Raw genomic sequence first — 27,273 nt, 5'->3', positions numbered from 1 at the left:
TGTTGAAACTGAGCCGGCCATACATAACTAGTAAAATGCAAGAAACTGTGACACTATATGACTCCCAAGGCTTGGTCATATGAAGCCTTGTAGCAGCATCTTCCTTGTTTTTTTGAAAGGCTCACTGTTGTGATGTACCTTCTTATACCCAGCCACCATGGTGTAAGGAGCCCAACCTCCAGAAAGAGGCCACATGTAGGTCCTCTTGTAACTGTCCCAGGTGAACTCCTATTCACTATCCAACAGCCAGTACCAGATACTAGTCATATAAGCAAGCCATCTTGGAAGTTTGGCCCAGTTGAACCTTCAGATGACTCAAGCCTCAGTTTCCATGTAACAGCTAGAGAGATCCCAAACAAGAATCTCTGAATGAGCCCCACTCAATCTACTGGATCATAAAAGATATTAACAAATTATTGCTTTAAGCCAGTAAGTTTTTGGATACTTTGTTACACAGCCATGCATTACCAGATCAACAGTCAAGACTTTTTGAATTAGTAGCCCTTGTATCTCTTTGCAAATCTGTAGTCTAACATGCTATGTTGATATTATAGGGCATTTTAATTTTCAAACTCTTAGAAAAAGAGCACCTAATTTTTGTATCGTATATAATCTAAACACATCAATTAATAACTATAAGTATATGAAGGTCGATAACTAATAGAGATACTATTTACTCTAGGTATTAATTATTTAAATATGAGTGCCATTTTAAAAACATTAGAAGGTTGTATTAGTTCATTCTCATGCTGCTATAAAGAACTGCCCAAGACTGGGTCATTTATATAGGAAAGAGGTTTAGTTGACTCATAGTTATGCATGGCTGGGGAGGCCTCAGAAAACTTACAATCATGGCAGAAGGGGAAGCAAACATGTCTTTCTTCACATGGTTGCAGGAGAGAGACTGAATGCCAAGCAAAGAGGGGAAAGCCCCCTATAAAACCATCAGATCTTGTGAGAACTTACTATCATGAGTGAGCATGGGGGTAATAACCACCTTCGTGACTGAATTGCCTCCCACTGGGTGCCTCCATTGACATGTGGGGATTATGGGAACTACCATTCAAGATGACATTTGGGTGGGGACACAGCCAAACCATATCAAAGATCATATAAGAACACATCTTCATAATATTGAAAAATATTTCTATTCCAAGATAAAAACAGTAAAAACCATAAGGGGAAAGATTAATAAATGTTACCAATAATATTTTATTTATAAAGTTTATAAATTTTATTAATAACATTTGATTTATAAAATTTATAAAATTTATTTTAATGTGACAAATAAAGTAAAAAGCTACAAACCAGGAAATATTTGTAAGACGTACAACTGGCAAAGGATTGTTATAAAATAGTCTTTATACATATAGAAGACAAAGGAAACAACTTAATTGAATAGTTTTCAAAAAATTAACAGGTATTTCACAGATGGAACACAAATGGTCAGTAAACATATTGAAATGGTACTGAACCCTTAGTAATCAGATAAATGTACACCAAAATCACAGTGAGATACTATTTAACATTGTCCAGGTTAGCAAAATTAAAGTCTGAAGAGGCCAAGTGTTGGTAAAGATATAAAGTGATATCTTTTTTATTTAGTTATAACCTTTTTACATTATAGCAAGGGCGTAAATTTTATAACACTTTAGAAAACAACTTGGCATCCTCTAATAAAATGGAAGCTGTGCATACATTAGGACCCAATAGTTCTTCTTCTAAATATGCATGCTGGAGAAATTTTGCACATGTACAACAGAAGAAATGTATAAGAATATTATGCAGCATATTATTTATTACAGCAAAAAACACATAAAACTGGAAATGATCCAAAGCCCATCAGCAGGACAACAAAGAAATTGTGTAATGTTCAAAGGATGGAGAAATACAGCATGAAAATGAATGAATCCTTGATATGTACAGTTACATAATATTGACCAAAGTCACAGAACACATTCTCATTCAATTTATGTACTGTCTAAAACATGAGAAATTAAACTGTGTGTGTGTGTGTGTGTGTGTGAGAGAGAGAGAGAGAAAACATAAAATGCTAAGAAAATTTTTCAGTGTAAAAATTAACATAAGAGATCACATAATAGATTACCATTCAGTAGGATTCAGAGGTGTTGGTGATTTTTTGTGTCTTATGTTATCTGTGGCTACAGGGCAATTTATTTTATTATTATATATAATTTATATGTATTACACACATTTGTATGAGTGTGTAATATTTCATCATATGCCATTTTCAAAATGCAATGAATATTTCAATTAGCAGTGAAGTTAATAAAAAATGAAGCTTAAAAAGAAGTCTGAGAGATAAATCCCAATCCAAGAAATGAGTAATGGGAACAGATGTAAATATTCAGTTTCTCAAATGAGTATTTAAAAGTTAGAGGTGACATCCTCAGTCTACTTTATATAGGTTTCACTCAGCTTTTTCACATTTCAACTATAGTCAGATCCCATTATTCTATTGTCATGTTTATCATGAAACCTTCCAAGGCAGCATGCACCCAGGAAGCTTACACACTGCCCAGGCCTACATGGGTTACTTGGCAGCCCAGTAGCTATATTTTCATTCTGGGTTATATGTCAGATTAGGTATTATGGAGTTAGTATGTCATATTCCTGATTAATAACATATTTGAGGCTCTAACAAGATTAATTTTATAAACCTGCAAGGCTAAGAACCAGGATTTAGACTGTGAAGAAGACATGGATGAATGCATTTTGAAATATCTTGGGTATCAGTAAGCTGATCTCCCTAGATACTGTGACCTAGAGCCCGACTTTCATAATATTTATTTTCCTTATTTTCACATATAGATAGGTCATAAGTCCCTACAAAAAAGAAATAATGTTTCATATTACTTTGTCTTATCTTCAAAGAAATAACAGTACTGTGCATACAGTAAATGCCTGACTAATATTCGTTGACTGGTTGATTGGTATAGGACTGTTGGGTACACATGCACTAATGAGTTAGCATCTATATTATACTTCAAAATAAAAAAAAAGTCGTTATTGTCTATAGTGAATGTAATTCCATGTCAGCTAAAAAATGCTAACTTACTCGCAAATATAAAAATATTGCTATTGTTCAAGTTCAAATAATTCACTCTTTCCAAATTCAGCTTCTTTTCAGCATTCTCTGAATTCAAGGCAATCCAGAAGAGGCATTTTATGGGATGGGGGGTAGACACTCATGAAGTCAATAACAAAAGTTTAAAATGTGAGAACTCCCCAAAATACATTTTCAGCGAGGGCCTCATGATAATGAAGGTGATGTCAAGGGATTTCTCACATCAGTGGCAGAACCAAACTTGGAAGATTCTATGACAAATGCTACTGCAACAATCAATCTCATTGTTATTCATTATTATCATCTTTAGAATTGTAGCAAAGGGGAAATCTTTCTAATGCATCCAAGTGGAATTACATTTTATTTATTCTCCAAATTATTGTTTGTCCTGTTAATGTTTATGAAAAGAAATGCTGCGTTTCTCACATTAGCCAACAGGGAAGCAATCACTTGCCATGAATCATCACTGGAAATATAAAAATTGTTTCAAGCATTTGACACATTTGTGGCCTGTGAACATTGAACACTAATAAGCAGAACTCCAGTCCTAAAATGATTTGTCTGACTTCCAAACAATTTAATCCAGAAATGTTCTGGACAGACATCCAATTGCCTGCATGGAGCCTGGAAGAGCAGTGATTTCCCATTTAGGCTTCCTGTCCTTGAAGCTTGCCTCTCTGTATGGTGGGCATCTTTATGCCTTCTGCAAAATAAAAAGGAGAGAAGCCAGCTGGATTTTTGAAAATGAGAGAGAGTAAATGCAGAGTGACATCAGCTCTAAGTGTTCTTGCTCTATGGACAATGCTGGCCATTGAAAACAGTTTCAAATTCATCAGTACCAATGCTTGTAGCAGCCTGCACAAATCAACATACAGAAACTATGCTTTGTTTTCATTTTTTATTCCTATTCTTCTAACAACTTATCCAACAGAGTGGGATCTATAATATGCCTTTCATCTCCAATATAACCATTGCAAGGAAATAAAGGACAATATAAACCATTGCAAGGAAATAAAGGCCAATCACTGGCCATGAAAGTCAAGAGCCATTGTGGACTCTGCAGTGGTAGCTCAGAGGTCTCACTTTGAGAGAGAGAGAGACTCTCTACCTGATCCCTGAGATATTTGTGAGGTTTAATTTAAGGTGTCACCTTGGCTGGATTAAGAAATACCTAGAGAATTGGTAAAGCATTCCTTGTGGGTGTGTCTGTAAGGGAGGGTGTTTCCAGAGGAGATTGGCAGATGAGTCAGTGGAATGAGTGGGAAAAAATCCATCCTCAATGTGGGTGGACACCATTCCATAGGCTGGGGTCCTGGATAGGACAAAAAGGCAGAGGAAAGGCAAATTCATTTCTCTCTCTCTCTCCTGAAGATAGGACACACTTCTCCTGTCCTTGAACATCAGGGTTCCAGGCTCTCCATCCTTGGGACTCCAAGACTTGCATCAGTGCCCTCTCCCAGGTTCTCAGGCCTTTAATTTCAGATTGAGAGTTACATCATTTGCTTCCTTGGTTCTGAGGTTTTTGGACATGGACTGAGCCATCCACCAGCATCAGGGTGTCTAGCTTGCAGATGGCCTATCATAGGACTTCTCAGCCTCCATAAGTGCGTGAGCCATTACACCAATAAATCTCTGTCGTATATCTACACAGGTATACCTCAGAGATATTGTGGATTTTGTTCCAGAGCATTGCAATAAAGTGAATATCATAATAAAGTGAGTCATGCAAATTGTTTGGTTTCCCAGTGCATATAAAAGTTATATTTAGTGTATTAAAGTATGCAATATTATGTCTAAAAATAATGTACATATCTTAATTTTTAAAATACATTATTGCTAAAAAACGCTAACTATCATCTGAGCCTTCGGTGAGTTGTAATCTTTTTGCCGGTGAAGAGTCTTGCCTCTATGTTGATGGCTGCTGACTAAACAGGGTGGTGGTTGCTGAAGGTTGGGTTGGCTGTGACAATTTCTTAAAATAAGACAATATTGAAGTTTGCCACATAGATCGACTCCTCTTTTCATGAAATATTTCTCCATAGGGTGCAATGATGTTTGATAACATTTTGCCCTGAGTAGAACTTCTTCCAAAATTGAAGTAAATCCTCTCAAACCCTGCTGCTCCTTTATCAACTAAGTTTATGGAATATCCTCAATCCTTTGTTGTCATTTCAACAGTGTTCACAGCATCATCACCAGGAGTTGATTCTAACTCAAGAAACCACTTGCTTTGCTTATCCATAAGTAACAACTCCTCATACGTTTAAGTTTTATCATGGGTTTGCAGCAATTCAGTGACATCTTCAGGATCCACTTCTAAGTCTAGTTCTCTTGCTATTTTCACCACATCTGCAGTTACTTCCTCCATTGAAGTCTTTAACCCCTCTCAAAGTCATCCATGATAGTTGGCATCAACTTTTTCCAAACTCTTGTTGATATTTTGACATCCTCTCATGAATCACAAATGCTCTTAATGGTATCTAGAATGGTGAATCCTTTCCAGAAGGTTTTCAATTTACTTTGCCCAGCTCCATTAGAGGAATCACTGTCTATGGCAGCTATAGATTTACAAAATGTATTTCTTAAATAATTTAAGACTTGAAAGTCAAAATTATTCCTTGATCTGTGGACTGCAGAGTGGATGTTGTGTTAGCAGGAATGAGAAAAACATTAATCTCCTTGTACATCTCCATCAGGGCTCTTGGGTGACCAGAACCCTTGGGTCCATTGTCAATGAGCAGTAATATTTTGAAAGGGATATTTTTCAGAGCAGTAGGTCTCAAGAGTGGATCTAAATGTTCATATTAGCTGTCATCCAGGCTTTGTTGTTACATTTATGAAGCAGATGCACAGTAGAGTTTGCATACTTTTTAAGGACCGTAGGATTTTAACAATGGTAAATGAGCATTGTCTTCAACTGAAAGTCACCAGCTGCATTACCTCCTAACAAAAGAGTCAACCTGATATTTGAAGCCTTGAAACCAGGCATTGACTTCTCTCTAGCTATGAAAGTCCTAGATGGCATGGCATCTACTTCCAATAGAAGGCTGTTTCATCTACATTGAAAATCTGTTGTTTACGCTAACCCCCTTCATCAATGATCTTAGTCTGATCTTCTAAATAACTCGTTGTAGCTTCTACATCAGGACTTATTCAAGCATGTTGCATTTTTATGTTATGGAGGTGGCTTCTTTACTGAAAACTCGTGAACCAACCTCTGTCAGCTTCAAACTTTTCTTCTGCAACTTCCTCACCTCTTTCAGCCTTTATAGAATTGAAAAGAGTTGTTGGGGCCTTGCTCTGGATTGGACTTTGGCTTCAGGGAATGTTGTGACTGCTTTGATCTCCAGTCCAGACCACTTGAGCTTTCTCCGTATCAACGATAAGGCAGTTTCACTTTCTTAATATTTATGTGTTCCCAGAAGTAGCACTTTTAATTTTCTTCACGAACTTTTCCTTTGCATTCATGAGTTGGCTGTCTGTGCAAGAGGCCTAACTTTTGGCCTGTCTCAGCTTTCCATATGCTTTCCTCATTATGCTTAATCATTTCTAGCTTTTGATTTCAAGTGAGAGACATATGACTCTTCCTTTCACTTGAATACTTAAAGGCCATTGTAGGGTTATTAGTTGGCCTAATTTCAATATTGTTGTGTCTCAGGGAATAGGGAGGCCCCAAAAGAGGGAGAGAAATGAGAATGGCCAGTCAGTAGAGTAGTCAGACCACACACAACATCAATCGATTAAGTTTGCCATCCTATATGGGTGTGGTTCATGGTGCCCCAAAACAATTACAGTAGTAACATCAAGGATCACCATTCACAGGTCACCATAACAGATATAATAATGAAAAAGTTTGAAAGATGGTGAGAATGGTGTCATTTCAACAGTGCTCATAACATCCTTAGCAGGTGTAGATTCCATATCAAGAAACCACTTTCTTTGTTTGTTCATAAGAAGCAACTCCTCATCCATTCAAGTTTTATCATGAGATTGCAGCAATTCAGTCACATAATGTGACACAAAGACACAAAGTGAGCACATGCTGTTGGAAAAATGGTGCCAACAGACTTGCTCAATGCAGGATTACCATAAGTCTTCAGTTTGTAAAAAACGCAATATCTGTGAAGCACAATAAAGCAAAGTGCAATAAAACAAGATATGCCTATATATACATATCCTATTGGTTCTGTCTCTCTGGAGAACTCTAATACAATATTATAGGTAGTTAAGAAATGACAATCACTAATACTGATATCACAAGCCATATGGCTTAGTAAATATAATGGCCATGCATCCTCATGCCAGAGGTCTTCTCACCTAGAAATCTATTTTAATCTACGGCCCTATAGTGAGAAGAGAGTCTGTTTGAGACAAATAAATCTCTCCTAAAATTCAGGAGGTGCATTTTATCAAGGTGAAATTGTCTTTATTGTTCTCTGTGAGAAAGCATCTCTAACAATGAAAAATTTGGTAAAAACAACTTCTTGCCTTCTCTAGTTTGCCTCAAACCTCTACTTGGTGGATGTCTATTGTAAATTAATAGGTCTTTTTTTTAACTTCTACTTCATATTTTCAAATGGAGGAAAGAATGTCTGTACTTGAGGAGAACATTTTTTCTGTAGGAAACCCGTTCAGTAAAAGTCCTGACCCAGGATATTGATATATTGGATATCTTTTGACTCTTTATTTCAGGAAATGGACTCTGAGACTCTTAATATGGGCATTCCATTCAACATATTTGTATGTGTGTGTGTATCTTAATATAATAATAACCAAAGATTAATGGAATGGAATCACAAAAACATAATTATTAAAAGTATTTGTGGGCATATAGTAGGCTTTCAGTGACTTAAAAAATAACAGCAATCACAAGTAATGAGAAATAATTTTGTTCATGGGTAGTAAATATAAAAAGTATGACTGTCATTTAATCATATAGACTTGAGAAAATTGATCAACTTACACAAACTATAGATTCCTCATGAAAATATATAGGTATCAATTATTTTTCTGCCATATGTGGGTATTTTGAAAACTATAAAGCATTATGTATATGTTAGAGGTTCTTAAAGTTTATCAGTATCAGTAAATGATAGTGACATTAAGAAAAGTGTTTTTGTTTATATGTATCTTTAAAGTTTAATATGTAGCATCATATAGAACAAATATTGTGTGTTGGTCCTTATGACATCATAGGATGCATCACAATCTTTTCATTTCTCTTGTAAAAAGAGTACAAAATAAGGTTTCCACATACCTCAACCAGTTAGAATTTGGTAAGTTAGAGGCATAGGAGAATTAGACTTCAGTTTCCATTGCATTGCAAATAAAACCTTTTCAGAGCTCCTAAGTCTTACTGTCCTTGAAAGTGGAATTGTCCAATGAACAAAGTTAAAACATGAATTTTAACAGTGAGTAAATGAGATTAAATAAATTAAGTAAATGAGATTAAGACTCTAAAAACACATCTTCAGGTCTGATTTCATCTGATTTTCAAGAGTATTCTACATGGAAATATTTTATGTAACATGTATTTATGTAATTATGTAACACTTTATGTTATATATATATATTACATATTATGAGAATGAGACTGAGAGGGATTAAATTACTTTTCCAGTCACATAACCAATGAGTATTAGAGGTAGAACTCGAATCAAGGATATTAAATTCATAATCTTTTACTTTGAATTTAATTTTATGCTCTAGAGTGCTGAGCCATTGAACTTGGTTTCCTTTCAAATAATCATAGATCTTAACTTGTTACTTCCCTAAGAAGTAGTTTTTTGAAAGAACTATTTGTGAACTATACATATGTACTTATATTATTTTGTTTAAGCCACAAATTTCTGGTATATATTTAAAATTATATACTAGTTAGCATCAATACCATTATGATGATTGTCATTATCATTGAATGTATGGTGATATAATGGTGGATCAAAACAGGTACTGTCTCTGTCCATTGCAAAGCTTGCTACATAAGCAAACAGTCATACACATGTACATATACAATGATGAGGAGCTCCTTGAGTCAGAGTTGGAGAGTACTATGAAGGCCTGTAATAGAGTTGTTAGAGTAATGCAGGTCAGGAAAGGTCTTCCAGAGATTTGAAAAATAGGGTGGGGTTAACCAGACAAAGATGGGGGACATGAGTACTTCATGAACAATACAGTAAGCATTAGGGAATAAGAAAAAAGACCAATATGGCTAGAGGGGAAGAAATGAGATGGTTAGTGGATGAGATGAGGAACAATGTAGGCATGGGCCAGACCATGTGGAACATTAGGTCATTAAGTAGTTTCCTTGCTCTACACAAATGTCAATGGAGAGTCATAGTATTAACCAGGGGCTGTGACATAATCAGATTCTGATTTTGAACAAATCGCTCTGGTTTCAGCATACGGGATAAGGTAATAGAAGACCAGCTGTTGGTTCAGGTAGATTAGTAAGAGGATGGCTGCAGCAGTACAGGCAAGAGATAAAGATATCTCAACTGGGGTCATGGAGGTTGAGATGGAGGGAAGTGGGAAGATTTGGGAGAAAAAAAATCAATAGGGATTGGTGAAGAACTAAATATGGTGGATGATGGAGATGATGCCTTGGCCTTTGGTTGGTAACAATGAAACAGACACAGTAGAATAGGAGTAGGAGTTGGAGGAATTATCAGAAGTTCGGTTTTGACATGAGTTTGAGGAGCTTTTGAGACATCTATTAGGAATTGTTTAGAAAGCAGTTGGATGTATAGGTCTGGGTAGAAATACATATTTCTGTGTCATGTGCATAAAATGATAATGGAAATTATATTACCGTAATATTTTCTAAGTGAGTGTAGTGCTAGAAGAGGAGACAGCCTAGAATATAGCCTTTAGGAAATACAACTTTTATAGGCCAGGTAGAAGAGGATATGCCTGCCAAGAAGACAGAATAGAAGGCAATCCAGGAGTGCACTGTGTCATAGGGTCAATAGAGGGAAGTGTTTCAAGGAGGAAGAAAAGGCCAACGACATTAGGTACCATGGAAATGTCAAGTAAGATGAGAACAGAAAAATGTCTTTTGGACTTAGTTACAAGAAATTCACTGGCAGACTTAGTGAGAGCTGTTTCTGTGGATTGATAGGGCTGGAATCCAAATTTAGGAGAGCTGAGAAGTAAAATGAGGAAGCTAAACTAGATCCTCTCTAATGTCCCTTACAACTCTACAATAATATAATGCTGTGATTTCATGCTGCTGGCCAGAGTCTCCTTTATCACAGATTTCCTTACTCATCCTATTCCTGGTTAATAACACAACTCTTGTTAAAAGAAATGATTTGGCAGGGCGTGGTGGCTCACGCCTGTAATCCCAGCACTATGGGAGGCCGAGGCGGGCAAATCACAAGGTCAAGAGATCGAGACCATTCTGGCCAACATGGTGAAACCCCATCTCTATTAAAAATACAAAAATGAGCTGGGCATGGTGGTGCGTGATTGTAGTCCCAGCTACTCAGGAGGCTGAGGCAGGAGAATTGCTTGAACCTGGGAGGTAGAGGTTGCAGTGAGCTGAGATCACGCCACCGCACTCCAACCTGGTGACAGAGTGAGACTCCGTCTCGGGTGGGGGGGCGGAGGGACGGGGGAAGAAATTATTTACAAAGACTATATTACTTTAAGCATCATTACAACCTTAAACAAATTTGACAGAAATCATTTTCTTCTATCTTTATACCTATATTTTGTTTTGGAAAGAATCTTCAACACAAAAAGATCTTGTGCTATTTTTCCATGTATAACCAATTGAAGAAATATTTCCAGGAATTTATTTTATATATATTTTTGGGTCAGGACAGCAGGGATAAAATCAGGTCTAGAGTTTCCATGTGGATGAATTTGGAAGTGAACAGATTTGAAGCTGTAGTCCAGGGATGTCTCACACTACACCATACTGTTTTTCTTTTAAATTGAATCATTTTCTCTAGGCTTTGAAAGTTAAGAAAACACATTTGAAGAATTGATTTTGTATGTAAATAGAATGCTTGGGCACTACTGCATTTCATCTAAAAAGAGATTCCTATATTTTCACTGTCTTACTGGGATAGAAATCTTATGAAAGGGCATATAGACTCTTGCTACTCAAAGTGTGATCTGTGAACAGGCAGCATCAACTTCAGCTAGGAACTTCTTAGAAATGCAGAATTTCAGGCCCCAGACCTACTGGATCATAATCTGCATTTCAGCAAGATCCTCTGGTGATTTATATTAACATTAAAAGGTAAAAAGAACTTGCCATCTTTTTTCTCTGAATCTACTTCTTAAAAACATAGAATTCATTGTTACTCTACTATGATATTTAAACTGATCCAAAGTTTGTCAATTATGGAATAAAAATTAATCATATTATTTTGTTTTAAAATTAAGACCTCCAGTAAAGTGCATAGTTGACTAAAAAGGAATATTTCACAAAAAAATAGGTTACTCTCCTAGCTTATAGTAGGACATGCACTTTTTTATTCCCCCTTCCCAGAAGCTGCTAATTATCCACATTGGACTATCTACCCTTCCTCTTTTTTATTAATAATAATATTTGTAATTTTAATTTGAAATAGCAGGGTTACTTTGTCATACTTTTGTACAGATTTATGAACTTCACTATTTTCAGTCCCTTTAGCCAATTTAGGAGAATAACATATGCACTTTATTACATGACTGTTTCCAGTGATTAACATCTGGAATGGGCAGATGAACTAAACTCCCAGTTGCACTTTTCCTTGCTCCATTTCTAACATGGAGCCCTGCTCTAACCGTTAACCATGGCAAGAAAAGATTGCTACTGCCCCCTGCCGGCCCATTGTCTCATTTCCTTTTCTACAAATCTGTGACTTGAGGATGCCCAAGGATTTTGAGCCACTGAAGAAAGCTCTGTTGGAAGGGGCTTTCGCTAGTAGAGAGGTAGAGAGATCCTTTGGGAGTAGGCGGCTAAAATCAAATGAAAACATTAAAAAGGCGAGGAAGGCATAAAGGACTTCTAAATTAAATTATCGATCTTCATGAACCTTTTTCTGCACACGGGCTTCTCTGTGCCAAGGAAATGTTTCCTTCTCTTCAGCACAGGACTCTTCTTTTGCCTCTGGCTTCCACTTACAAAGAGTGAACTGTCCACACCCTTATTATAATTTCAGTACTCTGAATCCTGTTCTCTGTTTCCCTCAATTTCGTTTTCCCACGATTAAACCTTATTCCCTTTTCTGCTTCAAACTCCCGTCCCGCCCACCCACCGACAGGCTAGCATTTCCAGGAGCTCAGACCCCACTTCCCTCACCCTCTCCAGACCTCTGTTCTCTTGCTGTCATCGTACCCCCTTCAGTACCCCTTCGCTGAATGGCCACTCTTTGCCTTCGAACAGCAGGCACGTCCCCTCTTGAATGCTTTTTCCCGACCCCCGCCCCAAGCAACTGAAAAAGGAAACATGCGCACTTCAGAGCTTGGAGCTGTCCGAGTGCTGAAATTTATAGGCTGGGTAAGATCACGTCTCCGTCTCTTTCTATAGCCCTCATTCCAGCACAGGATCTCAGCAATTTTTCCCTCTTTCCCCCACCCACTCCAGCGCGCAGAGTCCTTTCTTCTCTCTCATTTGCAACTTCTTTTTAATAGGAAACATTTTCTAGAAAAAGGGCTTTGCTAAACAGAAAAGATATAAAGCAAAAGCCACAGCTATCTAGCATGGCATTGTCACCAACTCCCTTTGCATGGTGATGCGATTAAGGTAGCAGCATTTTTATTATTCGGGAAAAGGAGCTGGGGGATTCATCAGTTCTGAGGCTTTGTCTTTCTGGGTTAGCTGATGGTCCCAAGCCTCGGTTTGACCTGACCATGATGCCCAGGACTGGCACTTTTTCTTTTTTCTCAGCAAACTGTACAAAACCAAATCTCTTTTTGATTTTCAAGGAAACTAGGTTCCTGCCAAATTTTGAATCTGGACAATAAAGAGATACTTTGTCCTAGCATCTTTCTGGAATCATTTCGGGATAATTTCCACAAGCAACACAGAAACAGGAATGAACCGGCAGCTAGTGAACATTTTGACAGCCTTGTTTGCATTTTTCGTAGAGACAAACCACTTCAGGTAGGTGAAACGACTTTGCATGTTGATATTTAAATTGTTTAAAAGAGAATGTGTCATGTAATTGTTATGTATTTCTCTGTGCCCTGGACTATATTATTTTAATTTTATAGAGGAAAGTTATATATCTTTTGTTCATTTTAAGAGCCTAATAATAGTGGGAGGGTGGTAAATTTTCACAAAAGCAAGTTTTATGATGCATAGCCGCACTCTATGCAATTCAACACACATTTTCACAGCCAATGTGATATTAAGGTAGTCTAATGAGTTGCATGCTCTTTATATTTCTATAAAAGGGTGATATTTTTGCTTTCAAATTTTTCTGAAAGTAATTTAAAGGGATTATTGGGTGCAGTGTTTTTCATGTAAGATGATTATATTAATTTGGCAGGAGCATGCTCATTTTAGATAAAATATAAAAGATCCCTAATTCTCAGCCAACTTGAGACTTCTATTATATTTCAGAAACTGGAAGCATACTATGAGGACTACAATTCAGGAATTTTCTTGAAATACCAAAAATTTCTTTTTACTACTATATTCTACTATTCAATCTGTTTGGAAATTGATTGCCTACCAAAATTTAATTAATATGACATAATTGTATTTATGTACGTATGAGAAGTGGAGCATGCATAATTAAAGTGAGAAATTACTATTTTCATGCTTGCATTTTCTACATAGTTTGCGAATAGTTGTCAAATCAATTGGTACCTCAAAATATCAAATCATTACCAGTAAGTAATATAGTCATCTAATGACAGAGAGTAGAAGACTCAGCAGAGATAGGAGATGCTCTTACAACAAAGTATAGGACTCTAAATTTAATTTTCATTAAATTTTATGGCATTTTTTCACAGAACCAAGATAAATGGAACACATAGTAATAATGCTATGAATACCGGGAAAACCCACTATGTTCCTTTCAGGTTTACACCTCCTACTATGATTAAGAAAAAATATAGGCTGGTTTTTATTAGAATCATCATCATCATCATCATCATCATCATCATCATCCTCACCACCACCACCATCATAATCAAATAACACTTGATTAATCAGATGATTCTGCATATGAGAATGTGAGTATTTATGCATGATCGTATCAATTTTTAACTCCTACAAAATATTTATATCATCTTTGCACTTATTTTGAATACCCCTTCCTTGAAAAACTGGCAAGAATGTGGTATTTTCTTAGTGATAGAATTCATAAGACACTATTTGTTAAACTAGTGAAAACAAAGCTTATAAAATACACACTTTAGGGAAGAAATTGCAGTTAACCACTATGTATTGTGAAATAATTAATTTTGCTACAAAGCAAATATGCTATGTGTAATAAGCTCTTTATTACTTTTAACAGGAAAATGAAAATCTGAGAAATTTTTAACCAACTTTCAGTGTTTTGGTGATAAAAAGTCAAAATGATTTAGAAGTGTGTTTTCATTAATATTTTTTAGAGAGCCAACAATTTAAATGCTTATATATAAATAACTGATAAAATAATAGAAGTCACATACATGCTCACTGTTGACCTATTTTAAAATGAAATGAAATGTCCAAATGAAGGTTCTCTTTTAGATATCACATTGAAAAATATTAATAGTTGATAGTTGGATTAGAACTAACAGATGGGAAAAAAAAGCAATGAAATAATAAGTTCATTCTGCCCATCTTATTATATATTTCTTATAAAAGGTAGAGGACTTATATTTAGGGCTGAAATGCTGAAACAATTTTTTAAGTCAGATAGAAATGATTTTAAGACAGTCACATGAATTTAAAAAATTATCTCATTTTTCTGAATAGTTTTAACTATATATACATAAAATCTACAACCTAAAACTACATTGTCTGTTCTCAAACATCTTATGGTTAAAGTTTGGAAACTTGAGAGACGTGACTCAGGATTTATAGTTCTCATCATTTAAAGTTACCTTTAGAACATGTACAAGTTCAGAAGTTGGCCAAAGAGTTTGGATTTTTCTAGTTTTCTTCATACTAACATATCAAATATCTTTACCAAAATGTAATGTTAAAAATGCAGTGAGGATTAGTTCTTAAGGGATGCAAATGAAATTGTTGCTAAAAGAGTTAATGATGTGTTTAGGACGGCTTTCTGCAAAGACCATGACTCCAGGTCTGGAAAACAACCTTCACAGACCCTATCTCCTTCAGATTTCTTGGACAAATTAATGGGAAGGACATCAGGATATGATGCAAGAATCAGGCCAAATTTTAAAGGTAGGTTGCACTTAAACTTACGTTAAGCCTTTGAGAAATCTTCTAGATGTTTGAATAGTTAACTGAAAAACATTTTCAGAGCTTTTAATTAAAATGACAAGTATAGTGTTCATTTGGGTGTTATTTTGCATTAGTTACTGATATTTTCATTTTACCTGTCACTTCCCACATTTGAAAACTTTCCTTGTTTGTGTTCTATTTCATGAATAAAACTGGTGTCATAAATTATGGCCATAGTCCCTATTTTTTCTTAAGTGGGAATGTGGCTGAAAGTGAATACAAGAGCAAGCGACAGACTTGACTTGCTCGAATATCTACCAGGATGCATGCAAGTTTCAATGGTTACTCCAAAATATTTGGTTTTGATTTTAAATACCTACATCAAAGTAGAGTTTAAATCTCTATAAAATATGCCACTTTACATACTTTCAGGCCTCTTTAATTTTTAGACTTTGTAAGAAGAGGTTCTAATTTTTCGTTCCCTTTTGTTTAAGTATTCTCATTGTTTATTTGAAATCAACAGAGATCACAGAATTGTAAAGTGCACATGTCAAAAATGGTGGATACTTTCTTTGTTCAATTAGAAGCAAACCAATGTTTTCTGTTTTTATTTGTTGAACATTACAAAAATGTAGTTAATAGTCTGCAGAAATGCTTTTTAAATATATTTAGTTTATTTTTATTCTGAATCAGAGAAAACAAATAAGAATCAATGATTAATAATTGAATCGTGTTGATGCTTTAATTTTTAAATACATAGTTTAAGTGATGTTGTCTTTTTCTTGTAATGAAATTTAACATAATGCATTGTGAAGTGTTTATGACATTTTGTAAAAGGAGAAACCTACAATGTTCTGGATATTATGTAGCAATTCATGCATTGCTTACTTTTGTTTATTGGCAATTTAATGGCACACTTTTCTTCAGTGTTGATTAATTTTTATTATTGGCAAATATAAGCATGAAAACTAAATTTTAAATTCATTTCTTCTTTAAATGTTACACCTCTGAATATACCCAGCTATGGGCATATTTTATAAAGAAATATGTCAGAATTTTGGCAAAACAGTATTTTTTAAGTATCTCCAAGAGAGACAACTGAACTACATTCAGAGAAATTTTTTCTGAAAAAAAAATCTTCATGTTCATCCCATTTCTTAATTTTGTGGTCATTGCTTTGGAAGTCAGTATTTGAAATAAAATCTTGTGAGTAACAAACTGAGAGCCAGCTTTCAATGGGATTGCTCATTCATATATTTATCCACTAAGCCACTCAACAACTTTTGAGTCTGGATTATCTGCAGAATACTAACTGTTGGGTGCTTTGTAAAATTGGGAGATGAAACAGTTTAGGTGCTTCTAATCAAAAAGTTTAGTGGAGGGAGGAGATGTTACATGCATAACTTCACTATTAGATAGAAATAGGAAAATACCATTAGGAAATACAGGTAAATTGCTACAGGATTCCAAGAAATGGAAAGATAATTTCCTATTAAGATATTCATGGAAAGCTTTATAGAGAAGGTTCAGAGATGGAAAATTGTTTCACGTTTACAAGCATCTTGTTTCATAGCTGTTATTCATTTCTTTCTAGAAATACTTTTTCAAAAGGGCAGGAAAGTGCAAAGGGTAATAAAACAAACAACGCATGTTGACATTGCTACTTTAAGTGACCACACAAGAATGAGCCATCGTTTCCACATCCAATTTTTTCCTGGTTCTTCTGGGGATATCACCTTTGGGAAATGATATCTATCATGGTTCCAAAGGATAAATAAATGAGGAGAATGTCAGGTTCAGCAAAGTGTGGCCACATTTTTTTTTTCAATGTATCTACTACTTAAAAGTCTAAGTACAGGATATTTTAATGACTTATAAAAAAGAAATGGGGTGGATATCACAGAAGACTCTAACATTAGTGGGCTTCATTGAGTTTTATCTCCCTCTCCCTTTAACTCTTCACTTCAATGAACACTGCTACCTCTTCATAATATTTATTTACATAGACCATTTATATCAGATCAATTATCTGACATCTCCCAAAGTTCTCTTCATTTGGGGGAGCTTGGTTATTCCTGGATTTAAAACACTCCTCATTATTTTAGACTAAAATAATTTTTTCTTGAAGTTCTCGTGGAATTTTATATGTCTAATATCCTTCTACATATTTATATTTTATCAATCCACTCCCACACCACATCTGAGAGGGCAGGGAAGTACCTTATTTTATATATACATACATACATAAAATATTGCTGGTGTAGGGAAAATAAGTTATCCTTTTTTATTAGAACAAAGATAAGGAAATTAGAACAAAGACAGAGAGGAAAAGGTAGATCAACTATGAAGATTAGTGCTTCCAACTAGTTGTTGTAGTAGAATGTGAGGGTGGTAACTTTTGAGAGACCAACCAGTAGTCACAGTGGCAAGCAAAGATGATCTTAGCTGAGGTGAAGAGAAGGAAAGAGAAGACAGAAAATAGGGAACTTGTAACAAGGAGGAGGCTTAGATAAACACTATAATACCTACCATAGTTGATTAGTAATGTATCAATGAGGAATTTAATATAGCCAGTAGAAATGAAAGAGATTAGGAAATGTGATTGCATATAGAATAGTGACAGTCTCCCTGTAACTGTGAAAAAGCAATTGTCTGTGATAGCTATAAACACGATACTGATGATGATGTTGACAATTAAAATAACGGTGACTGAAAAGAAGATAGAAGGGCAAAATTTGACCACCAGAATAAAATCAAGAGCCAAATATAGGCCACTGAGGTAAACAGCATGGTTATTCTAGAATTCTTATTAAATATTAGCATATTTCTCTGTTTTCTTTGCTACCATGCATTGGCAAGGGCAAAAGAAATGCATACATATAATTTTTCTTTTTGGAAAGAATTTTTCCTGTATACTTTTAAGTCAGTAAAATATTGCATGTCTATTCCATATCCCTGATGGGCTTTGAAAGATGTCATAACGGGCATATATATAAGAAGGAAAAATGGATGTAAGCTAGAAAAGATAACCACCAGAAATGATTCAGACTTAGACTCTGTAATTGAGAGACATTCTTAGAAACTATAGGGAAAAAAATAGCTTTTCTGATGTGTTGAAGCACAAGTGTATAAACAAAGTCATGAGTCAGAGTTGTCAATTGAATTTTATCTATAAGATCCATAGAGACCTGTTTCAGATCTTGTCAAAACATACATTCAGTGAAAATCCTCAATTCAGATAAAAACACAAGCTACATCCATTCACAATTACCTGGTTCTGAAACCATGGTAAATGTTGATTCTATATCAAGAGATGAGCCTCTTTCCCCACTTAGGTGATTTGTCTCATTTTCAGTTGATTTATCATGGTGTTATTCCATCATCCTATCAGATATTCTTCTGTCAGCATTATCGTATGTTGAAAATGCACTTTAAACATTAGGCTTTTAATGAAATGTTCAAATCTGGGCAAAATGCATTAGTTCTCTTTCTTTCTTTTTGAAACAAAGCCTTTATGTATTTTAATGAAATTTTCTTTGAAAATAAAATTAACTTAGCGTTACATCCTAGTTTTCATCCCAATGTGAATAAATACATTTCACTAAAACATTCTTTTTGGGATAGAATCTAGAGTAGATAATGCCAGGAGATAATTATTCATTCCACTTCTTTGTGCCTGCCATGCACACTATTTTTTCCCACATCTAGAGACCTAAGGTGGAAAGTGTAATGTGTGACATTAAAACCTACATTTGCCTGAAATATGTTTTTCTGCAATTTCCAAAGAGTTAGCAGCTCAAGAGGTGTTTCAAGTATGAAGATCCGCTTCCATGAAACCAGAGGTCAGATTTTGCCCCTTGAAAATGATCATGTCTGTAGCCAAGTGGACCTAAAGTTCAAATGTTGTGAATACCAATCCCTGTAGAAGGTGCTTGAGCACAAGCGTCCAGCAGGGACACTTGGAAAGGGTGCTTCTTTCAGTTAGTGATAATGCAACCCCAGCATCGCCATTTCTTCGATCAGCCTGGTGGGCATCAGACATTACTATGGAACCTGAGAAAGAAGACCAAAATGCTTGCAAGTATCGGAAGCATTGTGCCTGAGTGCAGAAAGTAGCAGAAGCCTCCAGGCACCTGAAAAAGTAACTTCATGGTCATGCTGACATTGTGGTTTTATTAGGAAATACAGACAGTAATTGGCCCAATTATAAATCACCTTGGAAGTGATTATGGAATTATCTGGATTATCTGCTTGACAGTTACCGTCCTCACAGAAGAATTCGTATTCTCCCTTAATTCTAGGTCTCCCTTAATCAAGAGGCCTGAGGTAAATCACTCTTTAATGGCTGAGATGAAAAAAAGCCCTAATGGTACTAAACCCACATTGAAACATATGAGAATAATTGTATACAGAAAAAGAGTTTTCAGGTGTCTACAAATGTCAAGAGAGTCAGAGTTTTCAATTATAAAACTTTTTAAATGATAATAATACAGCATATGATTTTTTGAGACATTATCTTTTAATTATGAAAGCAGTCATTTTAAAATGGCCTAGAACTAAGCCCAATTTTGAGACAGTTGACACTCTCATTAGGGAAATTACTCTTGGCTAAATATATAGGCTATAGTTATCAGTGAGAACCATTCATTGAAGAAATTCAAGGACAACTAAGGGAGAATAGAAAGAAGGAAAGGAAGAATAGATTTATTTTAGGATAAATTATTATAAAATTACCTTGCAAAGTACATACAGCATGGGGGACTATGTATATATTAGTGTGTCTATATATATGCACAAATGCTGTGTTTGTATATGCAATAGAATGTCCCTAAAAGATACACAAGAGAGTGGAAATATCAGGTGCTTCTAAGAAAGGTGACTGGATGCCAGGGAGACAGGGGTAGGAAGAAAAGTTACTTTTCTCTGCGTGCTTCTTGAATGCTGATCATTACATGTATTTCCAATTCAAAAGGGTAATTGTTAAGCACTTCTAGAGAGGTAAAGCTCAAGGGAGCGCCTCTCTTGGGTAGTATGGTCCATGGTGGCAGATTAGAGTCAGTGTCACTCTTACTTTAAGTGCAGTAACATGCACGTGGCCTGATTACAATAGTACCCAAGCCCTTGAAAGAAATCCCTTGCCCAATAACTATTCTAACTTAGCTTGCTATTATAATGGCTAAAATTACAGCACTGTTGCTTCTGTTCTTGGATTAAAGATTTTATTTCATATTAAAACCACATGATGGAAATGACAGTAAGCCCAATTAGTCTTTTACTCCATAATTTGAATGAGAGTATTTGGTTGTAGTGTGGCACTGTGGAAGAATATTGATGGTGCAAGGCATTATAAAACAAGACAATAGGGGAAAAGGGTTATTGAAAGGAAAGGCTGGGAGTAACAAAGGGAAACATATATGATAGTTTCGTTCAGAGACAATATTGATGAAGATTTTTGAACATCAAGAATCACTGGCTGTCACAATTTATTATACAAATGTGTTGGCTGGTGTTCATACAACTTTTGTGTGCTGTATGAACACCAACCAACACATTTGTATATACTAGGCTCCTACTGTGGACCCACAAGGTTTTTGGGGGATTTGAAGTGGCATCAAGAGAGCATCTACAGCATTCTAATGCACCCTGGTAAAGCATATTCCAATAAGTCTGTCAGCATGTCTTTTATTCCATAGTGACAGGGTAGTATAGTGGAAAGAGCCCTGAACTTGGATCCAGAAGAACTATGTTCATGTCCTGGTTCAGCCATTTTTGAGAAAAGATGTCTTCACCTATCTGTGCCTTAGATTTTCTTCTGCCTTTACCTACCTCACTTGGGTTGTACTGAGGATCAAATGATATCATGAGCGTGAATTATTTGTTTTCCGCTGATACTAACATACAGATAATTTGAATTATTATTGCAATTCCTCCATTTTTCTTTTATAGTCAACATTTACTGTGTATTGTGAAAACAGCTGCTTGATTTTCTAAATGAAAAGAAACAAGTTAGAGAAATTCGGGCATCTCAGATTCCTACCAGAGTAACCATAATGTAGATGTCATATGCCTCAGTTGGTTTTCCTTTTATTAGTTCGGTGGGGAAATTTCCAACATGAAACGACTATTTCATATTCCTAAATAGAAAACAAAGAGGGAGCCATTTGTGGGAGGGAATTATCTTTACACATTCAAATCCCATCTCTGATTATTTTCTTGGACTCATTTTAAAAAATAAGCCAAGTAAGAGAAATAGAACAAATTTAACTTAGTCCTATAAAGGAGGACCTTAAATTTAACTGAAGATAACATGACTGCCATTTCTGATGTATTTTCTTGTCCAGTTACTATAGTTGCAAGGTTCATTGCACAATAGTACTGAAATGATTTCCTATTTTAGAATAAGTATTTAAAAGATAGCATTTGGTCTCACAATATGGCGGGTTAAGTGCACCAGAAATGGAAGCCCATAGTTTTTTTAGTCTTTGAGAAAGTACTGCATTGCTCCTTGGTTGATTCTGGGTGACCCTATATCCTTAATTTTCATTACTGAATGAACTTAAATATTTTATCCTTAGTTTATAGAGCTGCTGGTCCTCCATGTCCTGAAGGATAATTCAGTCAATTTTGCTGATAATCTGAGACTTAGATGGCAACAATATTCAGGTCTCTTGGTGCTTAATGAATGGACAGTATTATGTGTTCAGTTGGGGCAGTTAGGTTTAGAATAAAAAAAAAATAGTCATTTGTTTGTTCTTGATGGTGTTGGATAATTTTCTTGGTATGTTGCATCAGCCAGTGTGGAACAGGATCTTAAAAATTGAACTATGTTTGACGAAGCCTCAATAACAAGGTCTTTGGAAGCATTCTGGGCTCCCTTTGGAATTAATGCCTAGGATGCTGTCCTGACTGTTGGGTGAAGCGTTTGCTCATTGACTTCTTTCCTGAGAGAGCTACTCTGCACACTTATGACTGATTACAGACACTTTCAGCCATGCAGTAGCCACTAAAGGAAGCATATGAGCAAAAGGCATAGGCCTCAAATGGATATTCTAATGTGTGCAGTACATGTAAGAACAAAGTCACCAGGTTACTCATTTGGAGTCTAGTTTGGCCAGCCAACCAAAGTGGTTATGAGGCAAATACAAGAGAGAGAAGCTGGACCCTTTCTTTGACTCATGCTATGGTTTGTGTACCCACCATTCCATTATTAATATGATACACCAAATAGTGGCTCTGTATACTCATCCAAAGGGCAAAATAAATTCTGGATTCAGTAAAAGTATGAAAAGTCCATAGGCAATTATCATTTGAGAAAAGGCATCTTCACCATCTGTGAAGTATGTATATGATTGGATAACTCTTGTTTTCTGTTTTTTTTTTTTTTTTTTTTTTTTTTCTGATGAGGGTGGAACATATTTTCTTGTGGGGAAGAAAAACCACACTTGCCCATGCACTGTCAAAGCAATATAATAAATCTGTGGCAAGGGAGTATAAATGTAGGCACAAAAAATTACATGTAATAGTTTTACATCTTTGTATTTGAGTCTAAACACACAGTTAATTTGTTAATTCTTTTAATAAATAATTAGTGACTAGTCACCCTGTGCCAGGCACCAGTGTTAGGTGCTAAGTATAGAGTGGTAAATAGAAATTTAAGCTTTCAAATGTCAGTTCTTACTATTACTATCTCACTTAAATAAAAACTGGAATATAATTTGTAGGTTGAATGCTTATTATCCAGGATCTTTGCAGGAAAGAGACCACACATTTCAATGGCATGAGAGAAAAAACAACCCTTAAAGGGAGAGTGTAGTATTCTGGGACTGTCAACAAAACTGAAGAAGCAGGGGAGGGAGTGATTACCAGAACCTGGTAAAGGCAGCTATATAGAAGGGTCACCTAATGAAACCTGTGGAGGAATGTAGTCAATTTGTGCTATCCTAACAGGAAGTAAGCCTGAGAATAAATATCCGGACCTTGCCCTCCTCCTGTTTTCCATTCTCCTGTGGGAGCCTTTCATTAGCCAGATTCAACTAACAGAGAGCAAGGGAGCCCACTGATACAAACCCTGAAGGACAGCTTCCTAGGGTACAGAGAATAGAAGAGAGGGGTTGGGGTGGGGAAATGGAAAACAACCAGCACAAATGTCAACTTATGAGCAAACTCACCCCTCACCATTCAGGTGGTTGAGCAGACATCTACAACACTGATGACAAATTTAGTAAGCCTTCTTTGATCAGTCTGGAGACCATTTGGATATATTATCCCAATAGATAAGTGCTATCCCCAAAAGCAGAGAAGAGAGAGAAATACAGTGTAATGTGATTGTTCTGTCTCCTAAATAGAAAACAGGAAGACGTGCAATAAATGGATTGGTGTATATGTGTGTGCGAGAGAAAGAGAAAGAAGGAAGGAAGCGGGGAGGGTGCAAGGTGGGGGGAAAGGGAGGAGGCACTAGAAATAAAGGGAGAGAGACAGGAAGAGACAGAGGGGAGAGAAAGAGAGTGAGGAATAGAGACGGGAGGGAGAAAGAAAAAGAGAGATCTTCCTGTGGAGCATTTGAAAGTAATTAATAGAGTTTCCTTTCTGTCTGATTTAATATATTTGCTAACATTAATGTGCTCGTCCCTATAGTAATTCCCTCCAGGCTCCCCATGCTGGGATATGTTGTGGGTTTTTGGATTTGAGCAGAAGACTTAATGCCAAGTCTCTCTGGGGAAGCATTTATCAGATTAATTCTTTCCCTTCATGCTCTTTTGTTCTGCATAGATCTGGAGAAAGGGTGTTAGAAGAAAAGATTGGGTAAGGGGTTAAAAAGGCATGAAGACCAGGGGCAGAGTAGTGTGCATTTCTAGGAAATGGAGAGTTCTGGGAATAGTTGCTCATTTCCCACTCCTTGGCTGGTTTGATTATCGCAGTTGTAATACAGCTACTTATCTTGGCAATTCTCCCACGTTAGGAAAAGCCCAGGACTACTTTACCGCACAATTTTTACTTCATTTTAAAACCAAATGTACATAGAAGGTAATATAATGTATCTTCTAATTTATTTGCATTTAAATACTTCAAGATGTTGATTTCTAAGAACCACTTCATGACCAACAAGACAGTCAAGATTTCTTTTATCAGGCTTTTACTAGAAAAAGCATTTTGCCCATTTCCCACCACCCAAATAAGTGCATTCAGAAAACAAGGGATCTGTTTATTTATATTTGAACCTCAGAGTCTCTGAAAAGTGAATGAGACACACATTTGGCAAACCAAACTTAAGTCAGATGATGTGATTCAGGAAAATTTATAAATATAATGTACAGTGCTCACAATGGATTTCTCATATTCTACTTTTTCCTTTGAATTAACTCTGGTTTATTACATAAGCTTTGTATGTAGTATGCCAAATCAAAGGATTTAGGATTTAATACCAAAATTAACAACCAACCAGATGTGTATCTCAAGCCACATTTTTCAGAAGACCTGCTTCACAGCCACCCGAAAGTCTGGTTAAAAAGGCAAATCCTGGGCCCCACACCTCTCCATCTACAGAATATGTGGATGATGGGATCTTGGAGTGTTCATTTTGTCAACTTAAATCTCTAAATTTGGAAAAGGAAAGGAGACTTTATTTCTTGTAAAGGGTTATAGTCTTCAAGGTGATCATCCTGCAGCCTGGGAAACATATCTTTGGACAAGGCCAGAGACAGGCACTTCAAAGGAGGAGTGGTTGGGATAGGAACTTTATGTTGAACAGGTTGGCTAAACATACATATTCAACAGGTTGCAGAAGGCTATGAATATTCACAAAGGTGGTTCTGATGCATGTGTATAAAGTAAACATGCATGTAACATACAACCCATGTTCACTTTGAGGTGGAGACTTAATATTTAAATGTCTTACAATTAAAGCCTATATGTCAAAAGGCCTTTTTAGGACACAGAGGCATGCAAGAGTGATCTCTGTAAACCAGCCAGAATCATCAGTCCATGGTTCGTGGTCTTCTTATTAGGAGAAAGTTATTGACATCAGTCTCTTGTCCCGACAAAGCTGTAGTTATGGTTGATGGAACAGGGGATCAGTTAGTCAGCCTCTGTGAACTGGATGAGTTGTAATTGTTTTAATATTGCTTGAGACCAGTCCTTATTTAACTGCTAGAGAAGAAGAAGAAAAAAAAGAAAAAAAGAAAAAAACCTTGTGGCAGTTAGAACACAGTTTATTCTTTAAGTGTAGGGGTGCATGACTTACCCCTTGCCTAGCATGGTTTTAGGTCCTGTATAAAATTTCGTATCTCATTGCCACAAAGAGTCTGTTCTGTCAGTCTTATTATCTCTACTTTAATATTAGTGCTCATCAGTTGTTGTGTCTAAACCCCAAAAGAGAGGAAGTATAATGAACTGTGTCTAACCTCCTGTCCCATTGTGGCTGGAAACTCAATTTAAAGGTTTTTCTGGAGTCCCCTTGGCTACAAGAGGGTCTATTCAGTCAGTAGGGGCTTAGGATTTTATTTTAAGTTTACGACTTTAACGAAGTCATTACTCCCTACAGGTTAAGACCTACAGGACTAGAATAAGACATTTTTGCCCTTATAGCAGAAGGACGATACCTTCTTTATAGTATTTTTTCCCCAAGATCCTATGTGCCCATATTGTTTTACAGAATGAAGGGGGGAAAATCCCACAAGAGGAAAAAAATATCTAAATTGAGACTCATGAGGCCTGATTTTAACTCCAGGTTTGACAATTATGACCTGGAGTATGCCACTTAACCTCTCTGGGAGTCACTTTCGTCATCTGGGAAAAAAAAAAAAAAGAAAGACTTAGAACAAGATGTCTCTCTACTTCATTTCTAACTTTGATGGTCCCTGTTTCTAATAGCCTAAATTAATATCTTTGGGTATGTCCTTTTGTAAATTGTTGACTCACCCAGAGAACTTGGATGCACCCAGTCTTCTGAAATAATGTTTCCTTTCTGGGAAATTATTAATTCTGTCCAGCATTTTTCACAGTTGCCTCTACCTTATTTCAACTCCCAATATTTCAAGAATTGTTATTGCAGGGAAGACCCTGGAAACTTATGAGGCGATTACTGAAGAAATAAGCTATTACAATTTTTGCCTTACTCTTGGTTTGGAGGTAGCAAATTCATGTACAAAGGCTGCTTCTGGGAAATGTAGCTATCAAGTTTCTTTAATTCAGCATCTGGTCAAAGATGTTTCCCAAAACTCTAGTCCATGAAATGTTCTCTGATATAAGTTTTTAAATGTAAAGTAAGTATAGGAAATTCTTTATCCAGTTTGCCAGTCTGTGTCTTTTACCATCACTGGCCATCAGAGAAATGCAAATCAAAACCACAATGAGATACCATCTCACACCAGTTAGAATGGCAATCATTAAAAAATCAGGAAACAACAGGTGTTGGAGAGGATGTGGAGAAATAGGAACACTTTTACACTGTTGGTGGGATTGTAAACTAGTTCAACCATTATGGAAAACAGTATGGCGATTCCTCAAGGACCTAGAACTAGATGTACCATATGACCCAGCCATCCCACTACTGGGTATATACCCAAAGGATTATAAATTATGCTACTACAAAGACACATGCACACGTATGTTTATTGCGGCACTATTCACAATAGCAAAGACTTGGAATCAACCCAAATGTCCATCAGTGACAGACTGGATTAAGAAAATGTGGCACATATACACCATGGAATACTATGCAGCCATAAAAAAGGATGAGTTTGCGTCCTTTGTAGAGACATGGATGCAGCTGGAAACCATCATTCTTAGCAAATTATCACAAGAAGAGAAAACCAAACACCGCATGTTCTCACTCATAGGT

At 36.1% G+C, this 27,273-nt stretch overlaps 1 protein-coding gene across 4 annotated transcripts in view; it reads left to right on the top strand.

Moving 5' to 3' along the window:
* The first annotated feature begins 12,351 nt into the window (after positions 1 to 12,351).
* GLRA2 (glycine receptor alpha 2) overlaps positions 12,352 to 27,273 on the top strand; it is a 223,368-nt gene continuing 208,446 nt past the window's right edge. Inside the window, exons 1-4 of one of the 4 annotated variants that reach the window (XM_026449805.1) lie at positions 12,376 to 12,584; positions 13,013 to 13,190; positions 14,048 to 14,269; positions 15,301 to 15,434. Coding sequence is in view for 3 of the 4 variants with exons in the window: in XM_026449803.1 (XP_026305588.1) it covers positions 13,123 to 13,190; positions 15,301 to 15,434 (202 nt within the window). In the remaining variant the exon portion in view is untranslated. Of the gene's footprint in view, positions 13,191 to 13,935; positions 14,270 to 15,300; positions 15,435 to 27,273 lie in introns of those variants that run through there. The other 3 variants (XM_026449803.1, XM_026449802.2, XM_026449804.1) reach the window with 3 other exon arrangements.

The sequence above is a fragment of the Piliocolobus tephrosceles genome, chromosome Y (genome assembly GCF_002776525.5).
Source record: "Piliocolobus tephrosceles isolate RC106 chromosome Y, ASM277652v3, whole genome shotgun sequence".
NCBI lineage: Eukaryota > Metazoa > Chordata > Mammalia > Primates > Cercopithecidae > Piliocolobus > Piliocolobus tephrosceles.
Note: the sequence above shows the minus strand (reverse complement) of the source record. Positions and strands in the feature narration are given on the sequence as shown.